Source organism: Oryzias latipes, chromosome 24, assembly GCF_053564925.1.
Source record: "Oryzias latipes strain Hd-rR chromosome 24, Olatipes_Hd-rR_3.1".
Classification (NCBI taxonomy): Eukaryota; Metazoa; Chordata; class Actinopteri; order Beloniformes; family Adrianichthyidae; genus Oryzias; species Oryzias latipes.
Genome location: NC_136260.1, coordinates 20,447,596 through 20,462,463, shown reverse-complemented (window position 1 = coordinate 20,462,463; position 14,868 = coordinate 20,447,596). Strand labels below are relative to the sequence as shown.

Below are 14,868 nucleotides of genomic sequence, written 5' to 3'. Positions count from 1 at the left end.
TGTACAAGTGAATTTCTCCTTTAGCGTGGGTGTGTTTTTGTGTACCAGGATGTCTCCAGGCAGTGAGAGCTACAGCCTGGCGTCCTCCCTGGCTTTAGGGCGCTCCCCCCACAACCGCAGCTCTCCCAGCAACCTTTCCTGTTCCAGTGAAGCGTCCGGAAGCTCTGCTCACTGGAGACAGAAGTCCATGCCAGAGCAGTAAGATTCCGATTCCACAAGACAATCATTCTATCGTGTTTTTATTAAAAAGATAAAACCTACCATAATTTGATCTCATCATTCTGTATTTCAGTGATAATGGTAACTGGGTTTTCCAAAATTACCATGTCCATCTTATTCTTTTAGTCTGTTAAATGTTATATTGGTCATTTCTGTCCCCGATTCGTAGGTTTGCAGGCAGCCGCCATTCTCCACTGTCTTCAGACCGGCGGGAAGGAGCCGGAGAGAGTGGGTCCGGTGGGAAGTCCTCCTCCAGCAGGGCCAGAATGGAAGAAGGTGGAGGATCTGAACGAGGATCAACGGGTATACAATTATGCCACTCTATAATTCATCGATAGAGGCCAGAGGTCTATAATCTTTGGTGACTCCCAGAGAGTCACTCAAGTAAAGCCCAAATCCCGATTGCCCTTACGGGTGGATACAAACTGTCTGCGGTGAAAGATGGGCAAACCTGTCCGGGTCAGGCACGAAATATCAAGACCGCTTAATAAGTCCGTAGAGCCAAAATCTTCATGCACGCTATTTTGCACAGACATGCTGCCAACAGATGGTAGCAAACACTGAAACAACATGTGAGGGTTAGTAAGCTTAAAGTAGGTGAGACGCAGGCATGTCGTATGGATTTTTCACCTCAACTAGAAAGTGGTGTACGGGCAGCGTACCACAGGATCACCCACACGTCGACTGCATGCAACTTCCATTAGCCTTAGGAATATTTCTCAATGGTCTTACCACAAACATGACAATTGTAAATTCTTATTTCCTTATAACCCTTGAGGTGACAGTACGAGCCTCAAGGGAACTGCAGAACACACCTGCACTCCCCTTAAGACGCCTCCACTCCTCTCTATGACCCTCCATGGGCCGGACAACCCAAACACCATCAGCACAGGTACATGTACAGGTACAGGTGACTAAGGCTTTATAACTCTGACTTATGCCCATTTTCATGCAAAGCCCTTCTTGTCACAATTGATCTCAATAATTTTTCACTAAGATTGTCGAAAGTTAGACAGTTTAATTTACTCTGAAAGTATTGTGAGCCTCAAAGTAGCTGATCAAATCTTTCGATCTTCATCTTGGACATGTCAGTGTCATCAGCAAAGAATGTTATTCTGATTATAAAATGTTATTTTCTTGAATTTACAAATCTAGTACAAATAACCTTTCAAACAGATAGTTCCTTACTGCAGAACTGTTGGCTCCACCTGTTTTGGCTTCACAATTTGTGTCAAAAGTAGGATCTATATATCAAGAAGTTACAGTACACTAACGTAGTTTCTAACAGTCATCACTGGCTCATACGTAGCATAGGGAAGTACAAATAAAATATGACCTGGTAGGAGAACTAGTTCATTCTTGATCTATTGACAGCAGTGGCGGGAGAGGCTAGCTTTCTGTGAAATTGGGATTAAATTCTGGTCTAAGTGGTCCTAACAGGGTCTTAAAAATTGTAAAAACCAGCAACAAGCCTGATCCTAATATGTAGTTAATGCTGTGTTTTCCATTGTTTTGACCCTCTTAAGCAGTGCATGACTTTTCATTTTATCTTAAAATGTGGTTTTTATTTTACAGAGAAAGGGCCTTTTCTCTGGTTTCCAAGTAGCCCACTGATTTGTGTGTCTCTTAAGGCTATGCAGCTGTTTAGTCTTAATAAATTCAGTTCTTTTAACACTGGATGAAAACAAATGTTCTACTTTGATGCCATTTTGACATTTAAAATCCAAACCTGATGGTTGTAGTGACCCGAACAGCTGTTTTTGATCAGGACTAGTGACTTCAGTCTTCACAGAGACGTGTCATGGTGTCATGGTTACCTAAAGAATCCAGCAGTTCAGGTGAAAATACTTTTCTCCAGGATAAATATTTTTATCTTTACTTCTCTATTGCAAGCCCCCAAAATATTTCCCAAACCCCAAATCTATTCGTTATGTGAATACAAACTGAGACTGAGCAGTTGACTACAGCAGGAAAGACGCTGCACAGGAAAGAAATCTTCCATATTTATCCCTGCCTCTGAACGCCTTGAGCTGACAGGTACGCTGCTGCGCATGTGAGCGCCGCTCGTGCGTCCTCCCTCGTCTGCTTTCGACTTATTTTTTGCAGCAGCTTCAGAGGTTTCAAATCTTGACAGCAGCTTTTTCTAAATCTCAACCTGGACCCCCCACCCCACACATTCTTTTCCAGTGAATTCTAATGCTTTCACTGGAAAAGGATTTCATGTCTCACAATTTCAAAAAACAGGAAGCATAATGAGACAAATTGCAGGGCAAAAAGGGGGAAATTATTTGAGGTGAGCTATTTAGGTTATTACAATATGATCTAATTTCCTCTCAGTCATTTTTGTTTCCCGTTTTCTTTTTCCCCCCTACAAAAAAAAGTGACAAAGCAGTGACTTTCCTGTCTTCTCTGTCAACACAGTCCATCAACATTGTATGCCTTTCCTTCCCCTCCTGTCATTCCCTCTGCTCTACATTTTCCACCCTTTCTTTTTAATTTTTTGTAGATAATATTTTACCTTTTTCTTTTTGTGGTTTGGTTACTTAAAGCCACAGAGGCGTTTTTATCTTGTCAATAAACTTGGTTTCAGCCAAAACTGGTCGATCACAGTCGCAGACCTCAGCCTTTCGTTTCCTGGTTGTTGGTTGGAGATTTGACGCAGGCCGAGCAAGTTCAGCAGCAGTCCGCCAAGTGTCCGTCCCGTTTAGCGTCCACTCTGCCGTCTTTGTGCTTTCTGTCCGGTTCTGGTCAGGTGACCTACTGACCTTCTAGCCTTCAGCAGCGACGATGTAGCCGGGCCCTGTTCTTAAAAAAAAACAAATCGCCCAGCGGGCAAAATCGTTTTTAGATTTGTCAACAAAGCCATCGTAGCTCTATTCAATGTGATTTTTCTAAATTGCTTTAGCTGTTGTTTTCACTTTTAAAACCTTAAAACGTAACTTTTTAACAGAAATATGAATAAAAACAGACAGGAATATTATTCCAGAATTAATTGACTTAAACCTTTAAATAAATGTATTTTGCTAAATACATTAAAATGTTAAAAGAAAAATGAAATTTCTGACATTTTCTATAAAAAAAACAACCAATTTAATTTTAAATATTCCAAAAAGTTTTCTCCCCAATTGGGCAGGAAACCGCCCAATGTGGCAACACTGGTGTTCAGCAAGCCAGCGGAAGTGCTGCATTATGGGATCTGTAGTTAATAGCACTGGCGATATATACTGGCTGAATGTGACCCACGGGGCTTGACTTTGACGCATGTTAAAGCATAAAGAACATGCTAACAAGGCAACTAAACTCTTATCACTTAAAATCACTAAATCCGATGAATTCTTGATTCTTGTTGTTGTTAGACTGAGCTGCGCTTCTTCTTCTGCGCTGCTGTCAGGGGCAAATACTGATACACACACTTACATCGCCCTCTAGCCGTTGTCAAATCACATATAAGTCTCAAAGAGTAAAAGTCGCACCCCCAGCCAAACTAAGCGACTTATACTCAGAAAAATAAGGTATGCTCTTTTTCAAACAGCATTTTTTCATCTGCTCCTGATTCACAAAGATTTGAATTTGAATTTAAAAAAAGCAATTTGAAGTTTTCTTTTAAAAAAATGCCGCAAGAACATGTTAAAAACACAATTTTCATCAGCTGCAGAGAGATTGAAAGAAAGACAGAGAACTATATTTAATTAGTGCAGAGAGGCCTCTGGGCTTTAGCACATTGAAGCAGATTAATGAGAATTCAGAGATAAAAGTTCACCCCAGAAGACTTTTCTCCTGTTTTTCCCCTCTCCTCATCATGATGTGCTGGTCATTAACTGAACGCTCTGTATATGTTATTGCATAACACGGAGGCTATTACACAATAGTCCCATTTATGCAGCTTGGCTTCAGGACTCATTGCATTCTCATGGGGTGCAGCTTCCCCAGGAGAAACAAAGCTGGCAGAATGAAATTCCAGTTTGATTTATTAAACTTTTGAGGTTATTTGCTGGTGGACGACGTAAAAAATATAACATGAAAAGGTCTTTGTGAAAGGTTTGCCGCTTTTGTAGGAAAATCCCCATAGCTGATGTGTTATCAGACACTCTTTTGTCTGTGCTGGGGGGGTCGCTCGTGTGTTGTATCAGCAGTGCTCATTGTGTAACGCTTTTGCAGAGACTCCGGTTTCAAAGTCTGGTCAGGGCTACTCGGGGGCTCCTCGCATCCAGAGGCAGGAGCAAGTCATCCACCTGTCTCCAAAGAAGGGAAGCCAGGTGAGACTCTGCTGTTACGGGAAGCGGTTTCTGAGGATTTTATTGAATATAAAAACAACCGTCACCTTCTGTTATGTTTTTCCCTTTCCCCTTGCAGTCAGACGGCCCGTACTCTGGCCACTCCAGCAGCAACACTCTGTCCAGCACGGCGTCCAGCGGGGGCCACAGCGACAGCGACAAATGGTACGACATGGGCACAGGCGGAGGCTCCAGTGGGGACCAGGGCGAGCCAGAACCCAACGGCCTGGGAGGCGGAGGCTACCTGCAGGGGGCCTCGGCCGACAGCGGCATCGACACCGGCTCTTACGGCGCCTCGCACCCCTCCCACTCCCACTCCCACCACGGCAGCACCACCTCGCTCCTGGCGCCCGGCACCAGCAGAGAAAGCAGGGAACGCTCGGCGTCCCCCTGGCATAGCCCGACCGAGGGGAGCCGCAGGATGCTGGAGAGGTCGCCCGCTGCCGCCGAGTCACCCGGCCCCCCAGCGGAGAGGAGCATGGAGGGGGCGGGACGAACCCCCCCAACCCACCTGCTGGTCAGGGACAGCAGTACTTACAGTCTGAGTGACACTGGATCCCACTCCAGGTTAGTCCGTTTCTAACTGTACAATTATTTTCAAAAATCCAAATTTTTCATTTCTAGATTAAAAAGAACTTTCAATCATTATTTAATGGAAAAATACTAATTGAAAATGTATTTGAAAATGCCATTTTTAGGAAATCCCATAATTACAAATTGTACGTGAAAAACCTTTCCAGTTCATAGACTAAAAGATTAGCTTCCTTTTTCTGAATGACTTTAGAAAAGAAAATTACTCTGTATATCCATAAAAAATATTTCCTAATCATGTGATTTAATTCCGTTCTTTTATATAGGGTTTCCAAATACATCTTTAATTTACTGTTTTTTTTTTGGAGTGTAAGTTGTTGTTTTTTGCATAGTTTGGCTGCGACTTATAGTCCAGAGTGACTAATCGTACCGGTACATCATTTATTAAGTAGGCAAAATTCATCTTTGTTTTTGCAGAAAAAAATCCAATCTGTAAATCTGTAATGGGCTCAAAACTCATGAGGGGTTTCAGTTTCAACATCTGATGTATTATCCATGTGTTCCAGGCACTCTGGCCACAGTTCTCCCAGAGAGGAGTCATCCTCCTCCTCCGCCACCTCCCCTTCCTCCCAGTCCTCGGTCTCCCCCGGACCCAAAAGCTTCTACCCTCGCCAGGGGGCTCAATCCAAGTATCTGATTGGCTGGAGGAAGCCCGGGTCAACCATCAATTCTGTCGACTTTGGAGACACGCGAAAGTAAGAACACAGCTGTTAGTGCCACCATGCAGTTTAGAAAAGAAAAACTGGTTTTGCAAGAGAGTAAACATTCATGAAAATGTTCAAAACAGTTTTATTGAAAGGGCTTATGTGTTCAAATCATAATTATATAGAAACACTAAAACAGACTAGATAAACAGTTTCTTCATTGCTCACTGGGTTGGCAAATATAGACCGCAATGCATTGCATCTGAACAATTTTTGCCCAAAAAATTTATTTAAATGTATTTCTTTAATAAACCATGAACGTTTTTACTTTCAGAACACAATGGAATCATAAATGATCACTTAGATTTTAACTTTGTGAAATCGTTGGCGTCATATTCGCCATTAAAAAAACAAACAAAAATAGTTGTGAACATGGTGTCCAGATTGCTTTTAAAATCCAAGGCACTAGATAGTCCCTTACTATATAGTTTAAAAAAATGAAACATGTTTGAATTATTTGATTGCTTAATTGGAAAAAAATGACAAAAATTGTCCGCCTGGAAGAAGCCAAGTTAATTTAAAAAAAGATGCTACATGACTGCCCTCTCGTGGCTAAAAACAGAACTACAAGAACTTTTTGTTTTCAGTAGCTAAGTTGTTGTTGTACTATGTATACCATTTATTTTATCCCTCCACACCTTTCTGTTGTGACATTTTGTGTGTTTGTTTTTCAGGAAATCTCCAGGAGAAAGTGGAGGGGAGATGGTTCCAACGCCAGCGGCTCGTCCGTCCCTCAGAGACATGCATTTGCCTCAGCCTCACGCCAAATCCACCATTGAGGAGGACGTGAAGAGGCACTCTGCTCCAGACAGCCCTCCTCCTCCACGGAAGCATAAGGAAAAGGTATGCAGAGTCCTGTAGCTGCTCATGCTGGAGAGCATGTAAACCGGCTTTTTCCTTCTGGTTTTTCACCTTTTTGCTCGCCGTCCCCTCACAGCACGGGCAGAAGTCTCCCCAAACCCAGCCCCCCAGCCGCCGCCGCTCCCTTCATCGCACTCTTTCAGACGAGAGCATCTACCGCGGCCAGCGCCTGCCCTCCCTGTCCGACTCCATAGCCGAAGCGACTCACGGCGCCGACGTTCTCTTTAGCTGCTCCACCCTTCCACGCTCCCCCACCACCCGAGGCGTCCCTCTGAGACGACCTTCCTACAAACTGGGAGTCAAGCTCCATGGTAGGACAGAGGAGATGGGAGCAGGAGTTGACGTCCTCGCAGCTCTCGCGTCGTTTGAAATGTGCGTGGGTGTAGATTCACGTGTTGCTCTTCCCGTATTTTGAATTAACAGGCGACCTTTCGGCATCTGACACGTCACTGGTGGATTTGGTGGAGCGTCACCGGGGACCCCTCCCACAGGAGCTGATGCCCCTCCCCTCCTCCGACCGAGAAAGCCCTCTAGAGTGGACTCACCTGGTGGACGTGGCCAACACCTTTGAAAATGAGCGAAACACACACTACAGTAAAGAAACGCCAGCCACCGTACCCTTTATCCGAAGACTTGTCTTTCTTTCTGAATGTCGGGTTTCTGTCTTCCAGTCCAGAGAAGTTATGTGTTCGGGGACTCGAACCACCGAAGCAGTGGAGCGTCCAGCCCGCTCCAGCCCCACATCGAGCTGCAGGCCGTTCCTCTGTCACGACCCGCATCGAGGTAACGGCCCTCAAACACTTTCCGCTTCATTCTCCTAGCCCAGAGGTGGGCACTGAGGGCCGCATTCCTGCATGTTTTCCAGCATACCCTGCTCTGGCATGTTCTAATTGGCTGGACACACCTGAACCAGGTAATCAGCCATGAGTAGGGCAAGACTATCTGGAAATCATGCAGACACACCGGCCCTCGAGGCCTGGAATTGCCCACCCCTGTCCTAGCCTGATGCCAAGTTTTCTGTTTCCCGTTAAAAACGTCGGGGCTTCTACTGACTTTATGACCTTGATTGTGTCCTAGCGAGGGTCATATTGGGCTGGAGAGAAAGGTGACCAAACTAGAAGCCATGGTCAAGATGCTCCAGGAGGACCTGAAGAAGGTGAGACTAAATCTGGCTTAAAGACCCCCTCTGATGAACTTATTCTTGTGTTGTTCTGATGAAGGAGGAGATGTAAAAGAAAATGTAGCTTACAATTGCATTTCGGAGATTTTCTTTATTCAAATCGTTGTGAATCGGGAGCAAATGATAAATGCAGTTTGGAAAAAAATATGCTCCCTGCTCCGCTCCATTCTGTTGATGCACTTGCAGACAAATCGACGTGTGTGCGTCTTTGTTTTCCTTCTCCGAGCTGGTATCTGCCTCTAAACCTTACGGCTGGACGGCTCCGATATTGTTCCAGCGGCAACGTTAGGTTGGGGGTGTGAGGGGCTGTGAGCTTGTAGCAGAGCGTGTAAACGGATGGCTGATGGGAAGTGAGGTTGGGCTCACTCCATGCCCACAGTCCCGCCCCCAACTCAGAGGTAAATTACGAATGAACTCCTGCCGCTCTGCAGAAACTTTGTCCTTAAAACGACACAGGTTTTCAGATTTTGGTTTAAAAAAGAAAAGGCACAATAATAATTAGAGACCATGGCAAAGCTTTGAAAAAAGACCACAAGATGATTGGAGAGAGTCTTGAAAGAGTTTTAGGGTGAAACAGGAATGTTTGATCTCTGGAACACAGCAGAGAACCCAACCCGAGCTGAGTCTTTTGAATCCCGCAGACTTTGAGCCTCTCTGATGGTTTAACTCTCTTCTCTTCAAACCTTTTTTAGTGCTGGTTTGTGTCTGCAAGGTTTAGAAATGTGTTAATTTTTTTAAAGCAGAATACTTGAAGAATTTACTCACCAGATTGGCGTTTCCTCACGTTGATTTTGAAGATCCAGAATGAGAAGAATGAACCAAAAAAACGTTCCTCCCTGGTTAAAGTGCATCTTTCTGCTGAAGGATGGAAGAAATATTATTTTAATCACGTCATTATTTTGACTTGATTAAATCTTTCTCATCCGTCGACATGGTACTGGTAGAACCAACTTTCTGACCGTCTCCTCTGCCGCAGGAGCGAGAGGAGAAGCTCCGGCTGCAGTCGCAGATCAAGCGGCTCTGGGAGGACAACCAGAGGCTGCAGGAGGAGTCCCAAACGTCTGCAGCCAAGCTCAAGAAGTTCACCGAGTGGGTCTTCAACACCATCGACATGAACTGACCCCAGCATTTGCACAAAGTCAGAAAGAGGCGGCCAGGAATCGAACCTTCACCTACAACGCTCTGCCATCTTCCACTGGTTCTGCAGCAGAAGGCTGTCTGGGTGACACGAGAGATTGCTTCTGCTTCCCTTCCTTTTGTTTTTTTAATCTTTAGCTTTCCTTTGCTGAGTTGCCAGTAAGTGGACCCGCTTGCCGCCTCCTCATCTTTCAGCTGTTCTCCTCAACAATCTGCCCCTCTCTCCTGCAGCCTTTGCTTTCTGGATGTGCTTTTTTCCCTTTTTCTTTTTTGCATTTTGAGTTCTCCGTTTATATTTCAAAGGCTGCCCATCTCCTCTGAAATCAGAGGCGGGCGACAGATCCAGCCAAACACTTTTGGTTTCCTCTGTTTGTAAAGGGAACAATCCCATTTCGCACTTTTTTTGCATCACTGGAAGGACGGCGTTCCTGAGACTTGAAGGGAGAAAACCACTTTCTCGCTCCTTTTCTTTTTCATTCAGGAGATGCATCAAACTCTTCAGTGTGTCTACAGCACAGCACCTTCAAAAGGGGTTTGTTTAAAAGCCATCAGTGCGCAGTGCCAAAAAAAAAAACAACAACACACACATATCTGTTCTGGAGTGCTGTGGTCCACCGCAGTTTTGTGTTTCTCAAAAAAATGGGAGAATTTTCTCTGGGAAAAAACGAGAGAAGAATCAGCTGGAAGTGGGAATCCATGAAGTTTCCTTTGGGAGATGAACGCCAGTATCTGCTGCTCAATAACCTTCATCCTTTTCCACTCAGGAGATCTGGAAAAGCAAGGACTCCTCGCCATCCCACAGCCTGGGTTCCACAGAGCCCGTTAATACAAACAGACAATTTCAGGATAAAAACTTGTTTTCTTTCTCGCCGCCAGGTTTATTTATTTCCTTGTATTATAATTCCAAATAATAAGTTCTTCTATTCGTACAGTACAACCCACATTAGTGTTTAGTTCTTTAAGACTTCATACCTTATTTAACTGGCTTTCTCAGCTCTACATGAAGCCTGACTGTAAGCTTTTTATTCTGTATTTTGTTGTATTTTGTGGTGAGCAAGCCTGCTGTTGTGTTGCTTACAGTGCCCTCTAGTGGTGACTCGTGGAAATTTCATGACTTGTAAAAGTGCTGCCTGTCCCTCTGTACTTTTTTTTCCATATAATCTTAAGCAATCAGTCCGACATCAAGCGCCAAACGGAAACAGGAAACCAGCTTTTGAAGACAATCACTGGTGGCGTTTTCGCTCTTTTCTAGAGAAATGAGGAGCAGACTTGTTGTGAGGACACGACGCAAAGGCCATACAGTAGGAGAGAGCGCCTGCAGGTGGCGCCCCGGTGGAGGTGTGCACGTCGTTATCGGGTAAATACCCAGGTGTGCCTCCAGTCACTCCTTCTGGTCATTGACGCGCCGGCGGAGCCGGGACGTGCCTCTGAGAAGCACCTGGGGGAACGGATGAAAGGCTCCTCCCTCTGAAAGAGAAGCACACCTGGTACAGGTACAGGCTGGCTTTAACTCAACCGGTAGTCGGCCCATCGCCGCGTAGGGGCAGCGAGAAAATGGATCCGTGTGCCTTTAGACTGACGCTTGAGAAGTGAACACGCCCCCTCCTGTAAAGTTTATCATTCTGAAGCTAAAGCCATTCAAACGTCACTTTAGAAGCGCTGGAGGCTGATTCGACCCGCATCAGCACCAAGGAAAGGTGAATGTAAACTAAAGAAATGCTTTCTTGTTCAGCTCTGCACGTTTGCAGAGACTGAGGCTTGGTTCTGTTTTAAGAATCTCAGGTGGCTTTAGAAGGTCAACAGGTCATTTTTAACCTAAGATATCACTAAGAAGACAGCCTGCTTGCCGTTATGAAACCCCGTTTCCTCCATTAAAACAGAACTGGCTGCATCGTTTCTGTTTGTACAGACGCCGCGGCCGAAGGGTTTTAGGGAGTCGATGCTGGAACCGCCATTTCCTCGCCTCTGCTTGAGGAAAGTGCTGGAAAATATTCACTCTCCTAAAAAACAAAACAAAAAAGTGAACCTCTTCTGCTTTCTGTTGTCACTGATCAGAAAGCAGGGGGTACAGCACATAAGGGGCGGGGCTTCAAACTGTCAGAAGGACAAACTGGAGATATTTTTCTGAAGACCAATACTTTTACAAGATAAAAACCCTGTTTACATCCCCGATGCCATTGTCTTTGTAAAGTGTAAAAGTATGGAAAAACATTTGCAGTGATTGCAGTATTAAAGTTTCTGAAATAAATAAACGCTGGATGAGTTTGTTGTGATGCTGTTGGATTCTTTTTCTCTCTGATTCTCAGCGGATCGGTCTTCCGCTTACTTCCATTTAGAGAGAAAGAGGATTTTTCTCCTGTCCGCTCGTAGCAGCGGCGGCGAGATCTGAGAAACGAGTCGCCGTTTCCTCGGACTCCGGCTTTCCTTCCTCACACACTGACTCACCTGTTTGTATTTTAGTCCCATTCTGCGTTTTCTCCTCCGTTTGCAGCATCCGAAGCTAAAAATAATGATTGAGATCTCTGAGTTTTTAACGGAACTCTATGTGCAGAGTTTGGAACGTGTTAGACTGATTTTGTACATTTATACGCATGCTTTTTTAAAATATATATATTTTAATGTTTGTTAATAGATCTGGTCTTTATCTGCAGGAATTTCCAGGTTTTTTTTACGCTTGAATTCTTGTTTTTAGTGTCCTTGGTTAACTGCAAAAAGAAGAAGCCTAAAAAAGGGGAAAAAAAACTCATCTTAAAGCCAAAATCACTAGAAAGAACAATTATCTGTTCATGCAGTGAGTCATTTTTGCTTAACAAATATAAATCAGGGCTTTCCAAACTCTTTTGCATTCTGGCCCAGAGGTCAAAATCTTCCGCTGGACATTTTTTAGACTATATTAATAATTTTAAATACAAAATAACTAATGAACTGTTTTTATTAGAATGGCATACTTTTCACTTCTTTGCACGGTTCGACCAAAATTACTGTCAATTTTTTGGCACCACTCATTCAGAGTTCACTTGTAGATACCATTGAACTCCTTAAATACAACCACAGTTTCTAGGCATAGACAGAGTTTTTTCATATTTCATTAAAAAATAAACCAATTTCCGCTTTTCTGTCCACATTTCCTTTTTTTTTTTCCTTCTAAAAACTGGTACGGCTTAAAACGTAATTTAGCTGACCAAAATCTTATGGAAAATGCTTTGGGCCACATATTATTGATTTTATTAAAAGAGCCTGCAGGCCGGTGGAAAATTAAACCAGACTTTGGACATGCCTATCACAAGACTAGAAACAAGGACATCCGCACAAGCATTTTAAAAGGCGGAAAAAAAGCTAAATGTCAGATAGAATTACTGCAAATTGAATGTTATACATCCCAATAATAAAAATTTTTGGTAGTTCTAAGCTAATTTTTTGATTTTGTATTAATTAGAGACAATAAAAAAACTTGCCTATTAAGTGGAAATGACTCTTTTTAGAACAAAATGTTAACAAAATCCTTGTACAAGTTGGCCCATCTTAATAAATCCTCAAAAAATCTAAAACTTGGAACATAAATCGACATTTTTGTTTCCAAAATAAAAGCAATGGATGTCGGTCTATTAGATTTTGAATTAGCTTCCTTAACCAAAAATCCCAGTGCAATTGGAGTTATTTTAAAGTTTTTTAAACCAAAAGGACTTTTAATAATTTGCTCATTTCTAGTTCTTAGATCTTGATGAGACAAAACATTTCAACTGTGTTGATTTTGAGAAAAAAGTTTAGAAAGGTGGAGAACAAAGATTAAACAACTTCAAACCTGGCTAAATATCTTGAATATTTATTAAAAAAACAGTTATATATTTGTGATGTACATCTTTTTTACTAGTTATTAAAGTAGTACAATATTTATTTTATTTTAAATTCAGTTCCAGCACAAACTCGATTGTTTGGAATATTACATTTCTGGAAAAATATGTATTTAAGATAAAAAGTTTTTCCAAACCGAGAGATCGCTGGTACTAAAACCCAGTATTTTCATCATTTACCTCATCCAGACATTTATTCTCATTTGACTTAAAGCGAATGAAGGAGTTTACTGGCAGAAAGCAGCTCTTTTCTGACTCTTGACTCATGCTGCACATGGACCCTTGATGCTTTTATCCCACACACTGCAGCAGCCCACACACAGGCCTTCATGTCCCTGCAGCTCTCCGCTCTTCTCACTCAAGAAGAGAGGCAGAGAGTAGGGGAGTCTGGCAAAGCATTGTCATCCGCTGTCATTTGAGAGCGGCTTAACGTTGATTTAAGGACTCCTGCAAAAATGAACTAACCAAATAAGATATTTTTTTAGTTTTTTTTTTGTGTTACATCTCAAAGTAATTCATTAAATATGAAGAACTTTCAGATATTTTTTTTTCTATTAATGTGGGATATTTAGGCTGCATGGCATCTTCAGTTGGATGGAGCCTGAGTTTCCTCCACTTATCTATTCATAGACAGACGGTCAAATCCTCTTCCGGTTAAGTCCTGTGGGAATTTAAAAGCCAACTCCTACCGTGCGCCGTGAGCAGTTTGAAGTATTCTATTAATAATAGATTAATTTCTGTAGTTTGCTAATGTCAGAGAATGACTCGAGCAAAAAAAAAAAAAAGGCTGGGAGAAAATAAATGGATGTTAAAGTGTCTTTTTTTAAAATAAAGCTGCTGCTGTGGATGTCTAACTAGATCTGGGGCATCACACAAACCTACTCCTGTGGGAACTTGTCTTCCTGTTTATTGATGCTCAGTGACTCAGTCAGTCCAGATGAAAGGCGGTAGCCTCCATTTATGAGCAGATAAATGTGTACGTCTGTGTGAACACATTGCTCCATTAGTATCAATCTTGTTTTTGAAGACTTTGCTTCTAAGCTCGGGTATTGATTTTTGAGACGGACTTTCTCCTCCACAGAACAGAGACGTACAAACGGCATAAAAGTGGTTAAAAAAAAGAAAAAGAAGGAAATTAGAGCAGTGAGCGATGTTTTATGCCCCACAGGCTTTACCTGTCTCACCCCCCCCCCCCCCCCCTTTATTATTATTATTTTTTTAAATGCCCTCACTGGCTGAGCGGCTACTTCAGGCACGTTTTGCCTTTGCCTCTGAAAACCTGGTCTTGTGAGAAACACTTTTTTTCAAAATTGCGGCATTTCTGGTGGTTTTATCTCCATAGCAACCTTTTTTTTTTTTTGGTCACTTGGGGGGAAAAACATTTTTAAAACAATGTTCAACTTCCATTTCCAACCTTTTTATGGGGGGGAGGTCGCTTTCCGATGATGCCCGAGGAGTTAGGAGGAGATTCATTGACATCTCAATTTGTAGAAGGTAATAAAGGTGGGTTTTTATTTCTCATTCAAGATGGGGGTCAAAGAAGGTCAAAGGTCAACAAAACTCTTATGGTTGTAGACTTAACCTGGCGGCGAGTGAAATCTTTTGAAGATCTTAAAAGTTTTTCTTTTGCCATATTATGGAAAAATGTGAAAAATCTGCAAATTTAACAATTTTCCATAAAATGACCACCAAGCCGGATGTCCTTCGGCCATCCCATAATAATTTTAAAACGTCCTTAGGATATCCCCAACTTGTTTCATTAGTATATTTAGAAATATCTTTTTAGTCCCAACCATTTTTTTAAAATGTTTTTTCCCGCTGTGTTGTCAATTCAAAAGATTTTTTTTGGAGGGGGGGGGTTTACTGTGCAAGAAATTCCTTTTCTTTTGGTGAACTTGTGTGCAAATTTGGTGAATGTTGGAGTTTTTGCCCAAAGGTGCAGTGAGACAGAAGATTTGCAGCAGTCCTTCAGTCCAGGCCTGCTGCGGGCCATGACAATAGAGCAGCTTTGGAATTCGTCGTCCCCCCCCCCCCATTTTTGTGGCGGTCTC

At 42.8% G+C, this 14,868-nt stretch overlaps 1 protein-coding gene across 8 annotated transcripts in view; it reads left to right on the top strand.

Annotated features, from left to right (window-relative positions):
* sipa1l1 (signal-induced proliferation-associated 1 like 1) overlaps nucleotides 1-11,228 on the top strand; it is a 67,408-nt gene extending 56,180 nt beyond the window's left edge. For 3 of the 8 annotated variants that reach the window (XM_011491494.4, XM_078942954.1, XM_078942953.1), the window contains exons 14-25: nucleotides 49-198; nucleotides 389-522; nucleotides 998-1,123; nucleotides 4,378-4,475; nucleotides 4,573-5,060; nucleotides 5,591-5,779; nucleotides 6,463-6,631; nucleotides 6,726-6,960; nucleotides 7,073-7,243; nucleotides 7,321-7,432; nucleotides 7,727-7,805; nucleotides 8,806-11,228. In XM_011491494.4, the coding sequence (XP_011489796.1) occupies nucleotides 49-198; nucleotides 389-522; nucleotides 998-1,123; nucleotides 4,378-4,475; nucleotides 4,573-5,060; nucleotides 5,591-5,779; nucleotides 6,463-6,631; nucleotides 6,726-6,960; nucleotides 7,073-7,243; nucleotides 7,321-7,432; nucleotides 7,727-7,805; nucleotides 8,806-8,949 (2,095 nt within the window). In that variant the 3' untranslated portion in view covers nucleotides 8,950-11,228. The remainder of the gene's footprint in view (nucleotides 1-48; nucleotides 199-388; nucleotides 523-997; nucleotides 1,124-4,377; nucleotides 4,476-4,572; nucleotides 5,061-5,590; nucleotides 5,780-6,462; nucleotides 6,632-6,725; nucleotides 6,961-7,072; nucleotides 7,244-7,320; nucleotides 7,433-7,726; nucleotides 7,806-8,805) is intronic. The other 5 variants (XM_078942957.1, XM_020714675.3, XM_078942958.1 and 2 more) reach the window with 2 other exon arrangements.
* Nucleotides 11,229-14,868: the final 3,640 nt, after the last annotated feature.